Source organism: Rhinolophus hipposideros (assembly GCF_964194185.1).
Source record: "Rhinolophus hipposideros genome assembly, chromosome: 6".
NCBI lineage: Eukaryota > Metazoa > Chordata > Mammalia > Chiroptera > Rhinolophidae > Rhinolophus > Rhinolophus hipposideros.
In genome coordinates, this window is record NC_138052.1 from 32380911 (window position 1) to 32397723 (window position 16813).

The 16813-nt window shown below is 43.6% G+C and overlaps 1 protein-coding gene across 3 annotated transcripts in view; it reads right to left on the reverse strand.

The window, feature by feature from the left end:
* The window catches only part of CACNB4 (calcium voltage-gated channel auxiliary subunit beta 4), a 227882-nt gene extending 211402 nt beyond the window's left edge, over nucleotides 1-16480 (reverse strand). Inside the window, exons 1-3 of one of the 3 annotated variants that reach the window (XM_081052654.1) lie at nucleotides 16358-16480; nucleotides 15874-16068; nucleotides 14516-14599 (exon numbers count right to left, since the gene is read on the reverse strand). Coding sequence is in view for 2 of the 3 variants with exons in the window: in XM_081052650.1 (XP_080908776.1) it covers nucleotides 14516-14599; nucleotides 15128-15187 (144 nt within the window). In the remaining variant the exon portion in view is untranslated. Of the gene's footprint in view, nucleotides 1-14515; nucleotides 14600-14824; nucleotides 15557-15873; nucleotides 16069-16357 lie in introns of those variants that run through there. The other 2 variants (XM_081052651.1, XM_081052650.1) reach the window with 2 other exon arrangements.
* Nucleotides 16481-16813: the final 333 nt, after the last annotated feature.

Here is a 16813-nt window from a genome sequence, read left to right on the forward strand (position 1 = left end):
ATTCTTATTATAGATTTAAAGCCCCATTAGTTCCTTGCTCTTCCTGGTGGGTTTAATAATCACAATAGCAAGAGCTACACGACTCCCTCCTCGGCCAACTTTCTCTTAATAGCTTCCAGGACGCCCATCTGAGAACCATTTCACCACGTTTCACAAATACTTCATTCTTGACAACCCACTCCATTCTTTGCATATCCTTTCATTCTGTATGCATATGTTTCAGAAGAGTTATAGATTTTGCTCTACCCCAAATTATCTTTCCTCTTGCAAACTTCTCCACATCATCTCTTGGCTACATTCTAAAAAGAATGCCTTCATCTAATACCTTCAATAATATTTGATATTGAATGACCCTATGTTTTATGAGTTCATCGCAGCAACTAAATGTTACAGGATTTCCACAAAAGCTACAGAATATAGTTTTCTACCAAGACAAATGAGTTGACCACACACGTCTGTGGACACAGACATAAAGTCCTATAATACTAGAGCTTGAAGGAACCTCAGAGGTCACCTAGCCCACCCCACTCAAAGCCCCATTTCACAGATAGGAAAACAGAGGCCCTGAGAAATATTAATTCAGGCACTTACTCCTGTATTAACACTTGGGTGGTGTCTCAGAAGTTTGTTGTTTAGCCAGTTACTTGAAACTTGGTACATATTTTCTCATTAAAAACAATGTTACAATACAAAGTTGGACTCCCAGATTAGCCTACAAAATCAAATTTAGGATGGATGGTGGTGATGGTAGCACAACAAAGTGAATGTATTTAGAGTCACTGAACTGTTCACTGAAAAACAATGGTTAAGATGGTAAATTTTATGTTATATGAATTTTAACACAGTTTTTTGAAAGTTCCCATTTAACCCAGGAAGGGCTGAAACGTGGTACAAGAGGAAGGAGGAGCAAGAGAAGAAATTCCCAGCATCTTGCCTGGGTCCCAGGAGAGTCCTTTTTCCAGCAAACATCTGGCTAATTCTTTCAACAATAGCCATATGCCCCTCCATCTACCACGAACTCCCAAAATTCCCTTAAGGAACTTCCCTATTCTCAGCCATAGCAGGCTGACCCCAATCTTATCTCTAGGAGTGACCACCCACCAGCTTCAGGCAGTCCCCTGGCCACGGTGTTGGTTAATAAGCCATTTCAGGCCAGTAAAATTCAAGCGTGTGTGTGTGTGTGTGTGTGTGTGTGTGTGTGTGTGTTTGCAAAGGGAAGAGAGCATGTCTACACAACAAAAACAAAACCCTTTTGCATTCTGCTGGAGCTACCATAAAAGAGGCTTTCTCTTCCACTGGTCAGGACAATAGATGAAGGGAAATCCTGAACCACTATTGCCATTGCTGCCGCCGAGACAGGTGCGAGACTGGGGCCTACGCCTGCACACAGAACTGAGCACAAAGGAGCATGTAGTGTTGAAAGAACTGCAGAGAAAGAAAGCAGAAGCCCTGACGAAGACAAGAACTTCTGGAACAAGCCATACCTGAAACCAGCCAGACCTTTTCCTGGACTTTTCACTTACATGAGCCAACAATTCAATATTTTGCTTTTGCTAATTTGTGCTGAGTTTCTGTTGAGTTGCCACTGAACGATTCCTAACAGATACAGTTCCAGAACAAAGTCTGAAACAGACCAAGTTTGATCTCCATTCACTTCTTTTTCTACAACCATCTCCGACCAGCCACTCAGGCACCCAGTGCTCTCCTTCTCTCCAAGATCTCCATTCGGATACCCTACCCAGGCCTGCAGTAACTCCCAAAGTGGTTCGGTCCCCGACATCACCTTCCCCTTTCCTCTTATTTCTTCTGTTCCATACCCCAACAACGCAAATTCATAAAACAAAAATTTGAAAAACTACACAATTATAGGTTGCAGCTGAGCCTCAAGGGGATTCCAAGTTTGTGTCTACATCAACTTATGCAGGCCAACATGGATTAGAATCACTGCTAGAAGCAAGTCTTGTATACATACCGTCCCAGGGCAGAGACAGCATGCTGTCCATCCCCCGTGTAACCCGACAGAGAGATGCAGGCCGACGGCACAGAAGCTGGCTTTACAAGGGAATCTATCTGTGAGACGCAGGGCACAGGAAGTGCCACTTGAGGGCCCAGGGGACAGAATGTGACCCAGAGGGAAGGAAGTCTGCCACACAGCTTGAACACAGACGCTGAAGAATATGGTGATGTCTATCACCTCCTAGGTTTTGCCTGAGAAACAGCATCTTAGTTAGACGGAAGTGGTGTTGTCAAAAAGGCAGAGCACCTGCAGCAGGAAAAGCCTCCCTCACAGGCTGTAACAGCAGACATCCAGGGACAGAGTAATGAGCAGCCCTGGGCTCACAGAACACCACCCTGTGCAGGGTCCCGAACCCAGGCCTCACTTCCCATGTGCACCCTGAGGGTTCAGGCAGTTTCCACAGTGGGCAAGATACTACCGTGTTTCCCCCAAAATGAGACCTAACTGGACAACCAGCCCTAGTATGATTTTTCAGGAGGACATCCCCTGAACATAGCCCTAATGCGTCTTTTAGAGCAAACCTTAATATAAGACCCAGTCTTATTTTCAGGGAAACACGATAGGAGGCAAGCTGTTAAGATCCTATAGATGGGAAAGGTGAACAAGCAGAACGCGGATTTTTAATGTTGCTACCTTACAACTTCTTTTCCTGTTCCTCCCTCCTCGTCTCACATGATACGTTAGGGACAATGTCCATGTAGACCCACAGGCTGGTGGGACAGGGGACCTCCAGGTACACAAAGGAGAATATAATAGGTGAACAATCAAAACAGAACATCAAGGAGTGCCAAAGAGGGAGACCTGAAGACAGTATGGGCTTTGTGGGGGAGGAGGTTCTAGAGGGGCTTGACAGATAGAGGGAGAGGTCATCGTCAAGTGGGAATGGTGAGACCTTCTTCGAAGAGAGGAATGGCAGGACTGAGGGGGTGGAGGGAAGAAAACTGGGACAGAGTCCAAGTCTGAGTACACGCAATCTGACAATTAAGTTCGCGAACTTGTTGCAATGATGTTGCTAACTTTTTTTGATACCGGAGGGATTATTCATTATGAATTTGTACCAAACAGACAAACAGTTAACCAAGTTTACTATTTGGAAGTGCTGAAAAGACTGTGTGAAAAAGTTAGATGAACATGACCTGAACTTTTCTCCAACAATTCATGGCTCTTGCATCATGACAATGCACCGGCTCACACAGCACTGTCTGTGAGGGAGTTTTTAGCCAGCAAACAAATAACTATATTGGAACACCCTCCCTACTCACCTGACCTGGCCCCCAATGACTTCTTTCTTTACCCGAAGATAAAGGAAATATTGAAAAGGAGACATTTGGATGACATTCAGGACATCAAGGGTAATACGACGACAGCTCTGTTGGCCATTCCAGAAGAAGAGTTCCAAAATTGCTTTGAAGGGTGGACTAGGTGCTGGCATCGGTGCATAGCTTCCCGAGGGGAGAACTTTGAAGGTGACTGTAGTGATATTCAACAGTGAGACATGTAGCACGTTTTCTAGGATGAGTTCGTGAACTTAACTGTCCGACCTTATATGTGCTTATAGCGGGGTAGCACCATATGCTTCCCTCTCTGTTCAGGCCGTGTTCCAGGCTTTCCAACAAGCTTTCTGATAGGGACATCAGGGGAGGATATTGTGTGGAAGGACAAACAGCCCAGGGACACTGGGGTCTTCGTTGGGGACCATGTCGGCTTTGTGTGGTGGGCGTCTGTAAGATGGTGAAGATGAGCATATCTGTGAGCAGTGAGCCAAATTGCAATCATGTATGAATGACTAGAGCCCCTTACGACTCCTGGGAACATTCACATTTTTAAAAATAGGCTGCTCAGTAACCCAAATCATCTTGCAACTGTTCGGATTTCAGAGAGTGCAGGGAAAAGCAAAGCACTGAGGCGTGTGAGGACGGGCATCCTGGGGCAGGGCGTGCAGGGGCCCCGTCCCGGGCCCAACTCCTACGTGCACCCTGAGGGTCCAGGCGGCCTCCACAGTACTTCCTGCTTCTCCTCAAGTTGGGGACCAAGAGCCTGGTGGAAACTCCAGGGTCTGTTTTCTGTTGCTTTTGTTGCTTTAAATAAGGCCACAGTGGTGGTGAGAGGCACGGATTATGGGGATGTTTTTAGCGTATCTATAAGTTGAATATATTTAAGTGTTGTCTCCCTTGTACTTTTTAAATAAACTGCCACAATCATTTTAAAAAATGACACCCATGAATATACTTAATGTCACTGAATTATACACGAAAAACAGTTAAAATGGTAAAGTTAATACTCTGTATATTATACAATAAAAAATAATTTTAAAAAACCCACCAATGTCCTTCCTTTTTTTTTTTTGTACTATTAACACTTTTTACTCTTTTGTGTAGAGCTATTCGTTAAAGAAAATATTTGGAAATATTATATTTGCATTTTATTGGGTTAGTTTAAACCCTGAGCTTCTCTATTCATGTAGAAATAGCAGTAATAGTAATAATACCTGTGATACACAATACTCTTACAATGTATATTTGACATAGTTTTCAAAAAGATACTATCTGGTCTAATTTTCATTTTACGGGACCAAAAGAAATATATATGTTATATTAAAGTAAAGGAGTATTACAACCAATACCAAGTGAAAAACTGAGCCTTCACTACCAGGTCTCCCCACAATATGGAGACCAAAAGAATGAAAACTATCCTCCAAACTAAATCACCCCTCAAGCTTTCTGAAATTAGCAGAGAATGTTTGCAGCTGACCTACTTCTCTTCCACACGACTGTGTTGATAATTGACTTTTGTCCCCAAGGGAAGTGCTCAAATATAATTGAGCAGCACCTGCCACATAGAGGGTATGGTTTTATGTACTCAGTAATTCCCATAAATATTGTACTTAGCTTGGGACTCAAGCCCTCTGCTTTCTTCTTAATTGTATCTCTCATGGTAGAAATATTATAATTACCAAAACTGAGTTATTACGAACATCTAGATAAAATAAGAGAAGTATTTTGAATTGTAAGCACCCAAGACATTTCTATTCCTAAAAATTATTGAAAATGATGGCAATAACCAGCTACAATGCTCAGACACTTTTCTTTAATCCCGTCGATCTCATCCCATCCTATATAAATCCTCTTCTATAGATGAGAGCCACTCTGTTTTGTGTAATCCTGAGGACACAGAGGACACGGTCAGAGGTTTGATTTCCATGCAAGTTAAATGGCTCCCCCCAAAAAATAAGTCAGCTTTATGACCTGAGACTGCAGCTCCAAAATAAATATAAATATGATTCACCCCATTCAACATCACCTCTTGAAAAGTTGTCTGGGACACACTCTTAAGGAAAGGCAAGTGCTTTTCCACACACAGGCCAGCAACTGCAGATTTAGACCAGGGGCTACAACTGGGAACCCTCAGGGTGGTGTAGACAATATGTTAATGAAAAAAATCTGAGCCTGTCATAAAAGATCACACATTATTGCATGATTCCAGTTATATGAAATGTCCAGAATATGCAAATTTATAGACAGAGATTAAAGGCTGCCTAAGGCTGGGGATAGAGGGGGAAGGATGGGGAATGGCTGCCAATGGGTACAATGTTTCTTTTGGGGGTGATGAAAGTGTTCTAAATTACATTATGGTTGTAACAGAATACAGCCTCTGCATTCTTGAAAGAATAACTTCCTCCTTTCTGTTACACACACACACACACACACACACACACACACACACACAAACACACTAAGGCCAAATAAGAGTCATGTATATAGAGCACTCTAACCTTAACATGATCATATTACCCAACTGTTTAACTTGGAAACAATCAGCATTTGAGTTCCTAACACTGGCACTGGGTCACTCGAGAAGTATAAGGAGAGTATAATAAATTAATCTCCATAAATTATGGTGCATTTCCACTATTGTTGGTCTTTCCTGCATTACGAAAGAAATTCCAGAAAAAAATTCCTAATTTAAAAATAATATCATAATATTCAGACACAGAGATCACTACAAAAGTTAATCATTTCTAGCGATTTCGACAACCCAAAAAAATGCAGGTTCTTTTCAAGTTTATGTTTACAAAATATTTTCTCTCAAAACAAAGATTATTGCTACAGCAATGAAATTGCAACCCTGGAGAAAGCAACACAGAACATAAAATGAAAAATAAAATAGGCAAGGTTTGTCATCCAAATGATTGCAGTGAAATGATCAGAAAATCATAACATGTGGCATAAGTTTTACAGCCTCTCTCTAATAATGCTTTCAGTACCTCAAGTATAAGTGCTGAATGCCATCCCTTCAGGTTCAAGCAATTACCTCTGATCTGTTTACAGTGTAATAAGAAAGGTTAAGTTAAAGAAAATAGGAAAGTTTGCAGAGGGGCACGTTTAGTTAAAATGAGAACTACTGCCAAGGAATTTTAATACGGCCAATATTTAGGTCAGGTATTTGTAAGAAATCAGCCTTATCTAATAGGTTGGTGCAAAAGTAATTGTGGTTTTTCCAATTACTTTTAACCTTTTATTTTATGTTGTTTTATTTTTAAGGAGGACAGCAGCTCACAGTGGCCCATGCAGGGATCGAACTGGCAACCTTGTTATTAGCACCACATTCTAACCAACTAACTGGCCACCCCTATTTTTAACCTTTGAAACCAAAATTACTTTTGCACCAACCTAATATTTCGGAAAGCAGGCGGCCATAGCACACAGCATATTGTTATTGCTACCAGAACACAATAAAACAATTCTCTTAAAATTGAATCTACAATGTAGCCTTTCCATTTATTCAAGCTTCTAGCTCTAATCCTACCCCTCTCCCTGCCCCAGTTCACATGATCACGTCCATGTAAAATTCCTGATTTGCTGCCCTGTAATCTCTAACTTACACTTCTTTTAGAACGAAGAGTGCTGAATTCTACCTCAGTGTTTTCCTGGTTCATGAAGGACTAAGGGCCTGTTACTGTGGAGGCAAGACAATACTGGCTGCTTAACTCGGAATGCGTGTTATGGGGGCTCTTTGGCGGTAACAGCCCAGCTCTTCTTGAGACATCAGTTGGATGTTTTATTTTATACTCCAATCTGGAGGGGTATTCTGAAGAGCGCATGTGATTGCGGGTGGTTAAGGGTGTGCACTGCACAGCCCACAGAGGGAATACTGGTGCAGCACCTGGGTTCGAAGGAAGTTCGAAGTGTCCAGGGGCTCCGCCTACACCAGGCACACCCTGCTGAAGGACGGGCTCAGAGGAGCTATGGGTCTGAGACCTGTGACCCATTCTTCGCAAATACCTTCCTCATGGAAAGGAAGCAGCAGCGAAGTGGGAGGAAGCAGAGCGTGGCACCGCACTGCTTGTGGTTCTAGAAAGCACTCCCCGCACCAACATGTTGCTGAAAAAGCATGCAGAGGCCAAACCCTGAGCGCTGCAGAACAGAACGGGGCCTCGTGCCCACTACCCATGTGTCTGTGGAAGGTTCTGGAGTTGTCAGTGGTGTGGGGACTTGCAAGCGTGCTCGCCCTGGTTAGGGCTTCTGCTTTCTTCTGTGTCTGAACTGCAGAAATGAGACCAAGAACTGGCCAGACTCACGGGAACAACTGGTTCACTGATTAGCTGCCCAGTGATTCGATTTCTCAATCAGGAGCTTCATCGATTCAAATCTATTTATTCAAGCCCAAGAGCAAACACAAAGCAGTTTGCCACGAGAGACAGAGTTCTTTCTTGCTTTACCAGGTCTCAATTTGGGAAGATGCATTCTGGAAAAACTTCAAAAAGAAAACAGGTGTAAACTTTTCCTTCAAGTTCATGGTAACTGGATTATACCACTTAGCAAGGAAGTTCTACTTACAGAGCAAGTAAAAACTTCCAATTGTGCTGATGAAAATGATCATTATTATCTTCCACACAACTGAAATATAATAATGGTTGTGCCAGTCCTGGCCTGTTTCCCTCAGATTTATTCCTTCCCTTTTCCTGGGCTGTTTCCCAGGCTCCCGTGTCAGCTGGCTCCCAGTTGGGCTCAGCCATTGGAAGGCACTCCAGGAGACTGGGGTTGGGGTCAGAGAGAAGGAAGAAGCCAGAGTATTTGCCCCCATTCTCACCACCTCAAGTAGCTTCTTTGGCAGATGCTGCCTCTTTTCCGTGTCTCTCCCTTTTTAAAATTGAGATAGAATTGATATGTAACATTATATTAGTTTCACATATACAACATAATGATTTGATATTTGTATATAGTGCAAATGATCAGAAGTCTAGTTTACATCCATCACCGCACAGTTACAATTTTTTTCTTTTAGATCTACTTTCTTTTAGATCAAGAACTTTTAGATCTACTCTCTTAGTAACTTTTAAGTATTCAATACAGTACCATGTTTCCCCGAAAATAAGACCTAGCCGGACAATCAGCTCTAATGCATCTTTTGGAGCAAAAATTAGTATGACTCGGTCTTATATTATATAAGACAGGGTATTATATTATATTATACACCTGTAAGGCCGGGTTTTATATAATGTAATAGAGATCTGATCGATGGTTGACCCATAAGGCCAGGTCTTATATAATGTAATATAATATAATACCCTGTCTTATATAATATAAGACCGAGTCATACTAATTTTTGCTCCAAAAGATGCATTAGAGCTGATTGTCCGGCTAGGTCTTATTTTCGGGGAAACACGGTATTATTAACTACAGTCACGATGCTGTACATTACATCCCCAAGACTTACTGATTTTATAACTGGCTGGAAGTTTGTACCTTTTGACTGCATTTGCCTATTTAGTCCATCGCCCCCTCCCCCCCCAACCACTGATCAGATCTCTGTATCAATAAGCTTCAGGTTATTGGGATGGGGGAGTGGGGATAGTTTGGTTTTTGTTTTTAGATTCCACATAAAGATAAGATCATACAGTGTTTGACTTTCTCTGACTTATTTCACTTAACATAATGCCCTCAATGTGTTTATCCACATTGTCGCACATAGCAAGATTTCCCTCTTTCTATGGCTGAATAATATTCCACTACATATATACCACAATTTCCTTATCGAGCCATCGATGGACACTTAGGTTGTTTCTTTATCTTGGCTATTGTAAATAATGAACATGAGGGTGCACATATCTTTTCAAGTTAGTGTTTTTATTTCCTTCAGATAAATACCCAGGAGTGGAATTGCTGGATCACATCGTAGTTCTATTTCTAATTTCTTGTGGCACCTCCATACTGTTTTCCATAGTGGCTGCACCAATTTACATCCCCACCGACAGTACACAAGGGTTCTCTTTTGTCCACAATCCGTGAGAACACTTGTTATTTCTTGTCTTTTTTGTAACAGCCATTCTGACAGGTGTAAGGTGATATCCTCTGTGTCTCTTGCTCCTGCAAAACAGTACCCCAGTGGTTCCAGAATCTACCAGGTGATGCTGGACCCTGGGCTCCAATCACAGTTTCCTCTTTTTGTCCTTCTAGCCTAGAGGTGACAGTGGCTTCCTGCTCTTGTTAAAGTCTCGGTTTAACTTCTAGTCTTTTCCATCACCTATTTAACCCTTCAAGCCCCTCTACATTCAAGTCCCTTAGTTGTAAAAACTCAAGTAGTTTTGTTTCCTGGTTAGATTCTGGGTAATACACTAGTAAACAAACAAACAAACAAACCTCCATGAACCATGAACCATGAAAAGAAAATCTCCATCCATCCCATGATAAAATTTGGGGGGGGGGAAAGCCTAGTCTCTAGCTGTTGCTTTGTTCTTAACAGTAACCATACAGATGAAGAATATTTCTAGGATCTAAGAGGAATAAACTCTATATGTCCTTTCATGTGTGCACATCTATGTGTGTCTGTATGTCTGTCATGATTACTCAAAGATGAAGAATGTTCTGGTGAAAAAAACTGTAGAATCTGAGACTGTCTCAATCCCAACCATTATCGATTGGTGTAACTTTGGTAAGGCCTGCATGACCTTTGGTCTCTGTTTCATCCATCTGAAAATGGATGAAACTGCAATACTTTCCCTCTGCAATCTCTTCCTGTTCTAAAATTCTGTAATTCTAAGTTTATGGATAAGTTTTGCGTATACATATATGCCTCTAGACATAAGATTATTCTTAGAGCTGTGAACAAAGCATATACACCTTCTGTTGATGAATTCGCATTCCATTGCAGAAAATTTTTCATTTCATCAGACAAACATGTCTATAGGAACTGGAAAATCTAAATAGACCAATCAACAGTAAGGAAATTAAAACAATCCTCCAAAACCACCCCAAAAGCAAAAGTTCAGGACCAAATGGCTTCACTAGTGAATTCTACCAAACATTCAAAGAGGATCTAATACCTGTCCTCCTCAAACTCTTCCAAAAAACTGAAGAAGAGGCAATACTTCATAACTCATTTTATGAGATCTACATTATTCTGATACAAAACCTGGTAAGGATAACACACAAAAAAGAAAACTACAGACAAATATCTCTGGTAAATACAGATGCAAAAATCCTAAACAAAATACTAGAAAATAGAATACAACAATGCAATAAAAAGATTATATATCAAGATCAAGTGGGTTTCATTCCAGAGTTCAACATATGCAAATTGATCAGTATAACGTATCACATAAACAAAATAACGATAAAAATCATATGATCATATCAATAGATGCAGAAAATGCATTTGACAAGATACAACATCCATTTAGGATTAAAATACTTAGTAAAATGGGTAGAGAAGGAAAGTACCTCAACATAATAAAGGCCACGTATGACAAACCATTAGCTAAAATCATAATTAACGGTGCAAAACTGAAACCTTTTGCTTCTGGAACAAGACAGAGATGTCCCCTCTCACCACTCTCAATGAGTACTGGAAGTCCTCGCCAGAGCAACCAGGCAAGAGAAAGAAATAAAAGGCACCCAAATTGGGAATGACAAAGCTAAATTGTCACTTTTTGCTGATGACATGATTCCTTATGCAGAAAACCATAACGACTCCACCAGAATATTAGAATCAATAAAAAAGAAAAAAAAGTACAGTCAAGTTGCAGAGGGGAGAGAAAGTTAACCAGGCAAAGGGAAGAGAAAGAGCACTCCACGAGTGGGCTCAGCATGTGCAAAGGGGCTGTGGCAGGAGAAAGGGTGGTGTGTTCAAGAGCTGTTCTAGAATTAAGAGAGGTGAGCTCGAGATGAAGCTGGAAGCTGGTGGCGGTCAGGCCTTGGAAGTTTTTGCAGTCTTCAGAAGGGCAGACTTCACAAGGAAAGGTCAATCAACTAATCCCACTCTGATCATATTTTCTCTTCAAACTCCAGTGCAGAGAAAACTAAGATAGATCCCAGTGCAGTAATCTGGAGTACTCCACCATACAAACTGTATGTGCACTGACACTCATGGGTATTTCAATACTCAACACATATGGGCATTTTGCCCACACCCTCATTCCTTGCTATATTGCTATACATCTATGATACACATAGATAATTCTTTCTACACACCTATGTCTGCATAACTAGATTATAAAATCCTTTGGGTACAAGGACTGGGTCTCAGTCATTTTTCATTCCCCCTTTATAGTATCTAGCAGAGTGCTGGACACATAGCTAATGTTTAGTGTTTCCTAAAAATTTAAAACATGAATAAATAACCCATTCATAAATAGCCTGTCAGAAGTGATCTGGGAGAAAATTCTACAGCCTCACTTGGAAAGCCATTCCAATGATAGCAACACTCTTAGAAACATCTTACTGTAAAAAAGCATTCCTTTCGAATTGTAGCCAATTCTTGAGTTTTATCCTCAATGAAGACCTAGAACAGTCCATCACATTTCCAAAGCAGGCTTTTGTGTACACTTTGAAGATCATGACTGGTCACCCCTAGCTCTCTCTCCCTTCAGGGGCGGAAGACTTCCTCTTCTCACCTTTCCTCAGAGAAACCATTTAGTTGCTCCCTGGATTCATTCCAAAACCTCCACCCCTCCTACATTGGGGAGGCCAGCAAAATAGTAAACCAGGAAACAAGGTCACGGATACCTGAGGGACTTTGGGCACATTCCTCAGAGTAGAGGCAAGCTCTTTTTCAGTCTGCTTGTTTTCAGGCCAACTCATGTGTGTATGGACACGTGTGTGCACACACATACGTGCATGCATGTACACACACAATTTTTTTGCCAGCTCAAAGAATAAACATTGTTTTATTAGGTGAGTTTGCCAACCGTCCTCTGTTTTTCATCACCAGGCTCCATCTGAGTCAATACATCAATTATTCTTTTTTTAGTGAAAGCTTTCTTTCTATATATTTGTAAATAATATGACAAAGAAATGAGCAGCACTAGTTTTCTCGGTATTCCCCACTATCTTCTTCATGTGCAAAAGCTCCATACAGACTGGGAATTATCTAAGGAAGTCCATCACTCCAATGTATCAAGAACTCAAAAACAATAAATTACTGGTCATTTAACAAATAATGAAACTATGATAACATAAACTTTTGGGGTTCTAAAAAATAATTTTTTTGGGCATTTGGGTTCAAACTGTTCAATTTCAAAAAATACACTGTTAAATTTTATTTGCAGTCATTTTTCATCTTTTCAAAGAAATAACAACCCTCATTTTTATTGTAGCCGTTATAGAACTCTGTATTATGCCATTTAAAAGAGGTTATGTGTAGGATACTTACTGAACTCTAAATGCTCACAAAAATTATGTTATTTTTTGCAGGAAAAAATTGGAAGATTTTGTATACGATACAATTACAACTAACTCCTGAATGTAAATTAGACCATTGTATTAAACTAACAAATCCCAGTTTCAGAAAGACTTATGAAATATACTTGTTCTAAAAATCTGCATTGGTTTAAATTACTCCTAAAATTATTTAGCATGCAATATTTTTTACGTTTTTAAGGCAATACATAGGACACTCAACAAGAACTTATACATGTATTATCTCAATCATTCATTGGAGCAAATTGGGGAAAGAACATTAGAAAGAATATGGATTGTTTTGTTTTGTGCTTGGAAAAAAATGAAACATTAGTGAAGGGATAGTGTACAGGAACTCAAAAGTTTTAGTCGAGCCGTTCATGGAATACTGTATATATACTGCTGTATAATTAGTATTTCTGCGAGTTTCGTAACAATAAAACACTACTCAAAATAGGCACCTACTAAATAAACAAGATCTCAAGCAGTCAGACAGCTCAACATTTTTTTAAAGATGGAGGATATCTTTGCTTTATCAAATACATAAATAACCGAAGCACAAAGGGGACGGAATGCACTTTTCCAATGAATTCAGAATCCTAAATGTATTTTAATAATGCACATGCCTAGTGCTCACTGAATTAAAGAGAAATAGTAATAATTTGTTTCTGTGGAATATGAGTATCTACATAATAAATATTATCTAAATATGCTCTATGCACCCGTTAGGAGAGGTGTGAGTCCAATTTTTTGAGTCTAATGCCCATTCGTCATGGATAACCTGTTTAAAGTGATGAGATAATCTCTAAAGAACCATTGCAAAGCTTCCATCATAGGTTAAAAATACATTCCAAGCGCTCTGAATGTCTTAGAGGGAAAAGAACTTCCCAAGGTCACTCCAGCAGCCCATAATGGAGCCTGGAATAAAAGCGTCTGGGTGCGATGAGCGGTCCTCCCAGGTCACCCAAAGGCACACACCTGGACAGTTTCTGTTCCAGAATAAAGGGATCTGGGTGACTCACTTTTGCGTGATCTCTCTGACACCCAGCAGCATGGACAGGAGGAAAACTAAAGACCGATTTCCTGGGTTAAGATGATGGGACTTACGCATTCAGCGTAACCTGCTGTCTCTACCACACACAGCACACATGAGAACCACGCAGAAGGAAACCACCACTAAGAAACAAACACTAAGTGTAACAGCACCCAGACCCCGGGGGACTTAGTGCCGGCCTTCCCTTATTTCAATTTAAGCAGATCCGGCAGTCTTTCCCTAATGAAGAGAACCGGTCCCAAAGTGGGGCCAAACTTTCTGCTCAGTGTCTTTTCTTTCTTTTGACCAGAACTCGGACATCTCTCCCCAGCCCTAGACAGAAAACAGTATTCAAAATAGGGCTAAACAGAAAATAGCCCTCACTTTCAGCCGAATCAAACCAGGTGCCCGGCCACCGGGGCTTTGCTTACCCAAAGTCGTTACACTACTTAAAGGCGTTTCCCCACGCACCGAAGATGCAACCAGAAATATTCCAGTCTCTAATTAAATGTCCCTGCCCTAAACCAAGTCGCTGCCGACTGGCTTCCACGCGCACAAACTAACTTCCTAGGGCGGTGCAGACACGCCTGGACCCGAAGACTTCGCGAGCAAGGGGCCGAGAGGGAAGGACGCAGCCCGAGATCCGGCCAGGCGCGGGAAAGCCGCGCGTGGAGACGCCCCCCGCGGCTCCCGCCTGTGGGGTCTGCGCTCCGCCCTCGGCCCCCCGCACCCGGCGCCCGGCCTCGGGCCCAGCTGCTCCCCCGCCTCCGCCCCGCACCTGCCTCCTACCTGTCTGAGGATGAAGCTGGTCGAAGTGGTACTGCCATCGGATCTTTTCAACCTGCTCCTTCGGGTCGTGGTGCCTCGGGCCACCTGGACGCGACACACGGGGCCAGAGAGAAGCGGATAAGGACCGCAGCGTGGAGTCGGGCGACCCCCCCAGGCTAGAGTCCGCCCCCGGACCAGCGCCCCGGGGTCCCCCGGAGCCCGCACCCAAGTCTCCTCCGTGGTCCCCAGATCCACCCCCACCCCCACCCCCCCACTCCCAGCCTGCACAGCTGAAAAGATGCCCGGGAGCTGCAGCCGGCGAGCACCCACCACATCCATTAACAAAGACTCTCAGGGTGCGGGGTCCCAGTGGCCGGCATCCGCTGGGGCAGGCTGCGGACTCCGGAGCGGGAGCGCAGAGAACCGACCAGGTGAAGAGGAGGAGGAGAAGGAGGGGAGGAGGGAGAGAAAGAGGAGGAGCGGGAGGAGAAAGGGCCGCGGAGGAGGGTGGGACGGAGAGGCCGCTCACTCCCGGGACCGGGGGCCCGCGCCCCGCACGATAGGCGGGGCCCTCCGGGCGGCGGAGGACGGGGGAGGGGGAGGGGGGAGGGGGGAGGGGGGAGGGGGCGGTACCTGCGCGGTGGGCGAGTGCGGCCCATCGGCGGTTCCGTTCTTGGCGTGGGAGGAGGACATGGTTCACAGCTGCATGGCCCGCCCGAGCGCGGTGGGCGGAGGGCCGCCGGGCCCCCGGAGGCTCGGAGGCGGGGGGGTGGGGGGCAGGACTCCCCACCCGGCTGCAGGACCGCGCCAGCTCCCGGCTCCCTGCCCGCACTTCTGAGCGCGCGACACCTTAAAGCGACAGAGGCGCTTCCCCCGCGCCCGCGGCGGGGTCCCGGGCAGCGGCCCCCGCAGGGGAAGTTCCGGAGGTGGGACTCCTCGGGATCTCGCCCACCCGAGACGATGAGGACAGCGCTCTCCCACCTAGCGAGCGCCTTACATCAGAGCTTTCCAGAGGATGCGGGAGGGGGAAATCGGTGGTGGGGGTGGCAGGATGAAAATAGTCTGCACAGTTTAAAATGAGACAAAGGTGGCACGGTTCATGAATCAGGACTTGGGGAGGGACGCTGGTGCCATGTGGCAAGGAGTGGGAAGAACCGACCGGTGTGAGTGTGTGTGTGTGTGTGTGTGTGTTTGCTGCACTGGAATTTTAAAAGGGCAAGAGCCGACCCTTCCTTCTGCGACTTCACTTATCAGCCCACCGTGGTAGGGGATGGGGTTTTGTGGTTGGTTTATTGCCCGTGGTTTTATACGGTTTTGCCAACTCTCTTCTCAGAACTGGGAGCCATAGACACCCGGGCAGCTTCGGAGACCCTGCCTACCTGAGTCTGACCGGAGATACTCCCCCACAGGAGAGTAGCTTGTCCTAAGGAGTTTTGAAGGTCACGTTAGACCTGCTAAAAAGCGAGAGTTGGCCACGTGCTTCCATTTCTGCGCGGATAGCTGTTTTCAAGGGAGGAGAGTCATCCAAGAAACCACATACAATCTTTGCCGTTGTTGCAAGCCTGGGTTTTCTCCTGCAAATACATACAAGAGATTAATTTGAGATCAAGCGAATTGTGGAGAGGAGGAATTTGAAGAAATAAGAAGAGGGAAGAAAAATACATGCGAATTGGAAAATAAAAAGACCCGGTTCAACTATAGTTACTGCAAGAGAAATCCATCTTTAAAATATGCATAGTATCTTAAGTCGGTAAATCAGCCCAAATCACCTTGCGTTCTAGGATTTCTTTTTTTTTTTTATGGAAACTGCCATGTTTGTTTTATAAATTGGTTTGCCTTATTGAAATCCTGATTATATCTTACCATTCACAAGATACTTATTTCCATTCCTTCTCCCTTCACTTTATCCAGACCTTCATTTCTTTTTAATAGTCTAATAACTAGTCTCCTTGCAGCCAGGCTCCGTACTGCAAACGTGCTCTCTCCCTCTCTCTCTCTCTCTCTCTCTCTCTCTCTCTCTCTCTCTCTCTCTCTCTCTCTCTCCCCCTCCCTCTCTCTCTCTCTCTCACACACACACACACATACACACACACACACACTTTTCATTCCATCTTCACACTATAGGCAAAGCCATTTTCCTACAATCTCTGCCCAAGTCACTCTTCTCTAAAAAGCACTCATTGCTCTCAGCAGCCCACAAGATAGGGATCAAACTCCATGGCCCAACAAGGAAGCCCTCCTCTCCCCTGCTTTTCTGGTCACCACCTCATTTCTCCAACTTGATCTCTCCATACAGACCTGCCAGCAAGCAGGTAGGTG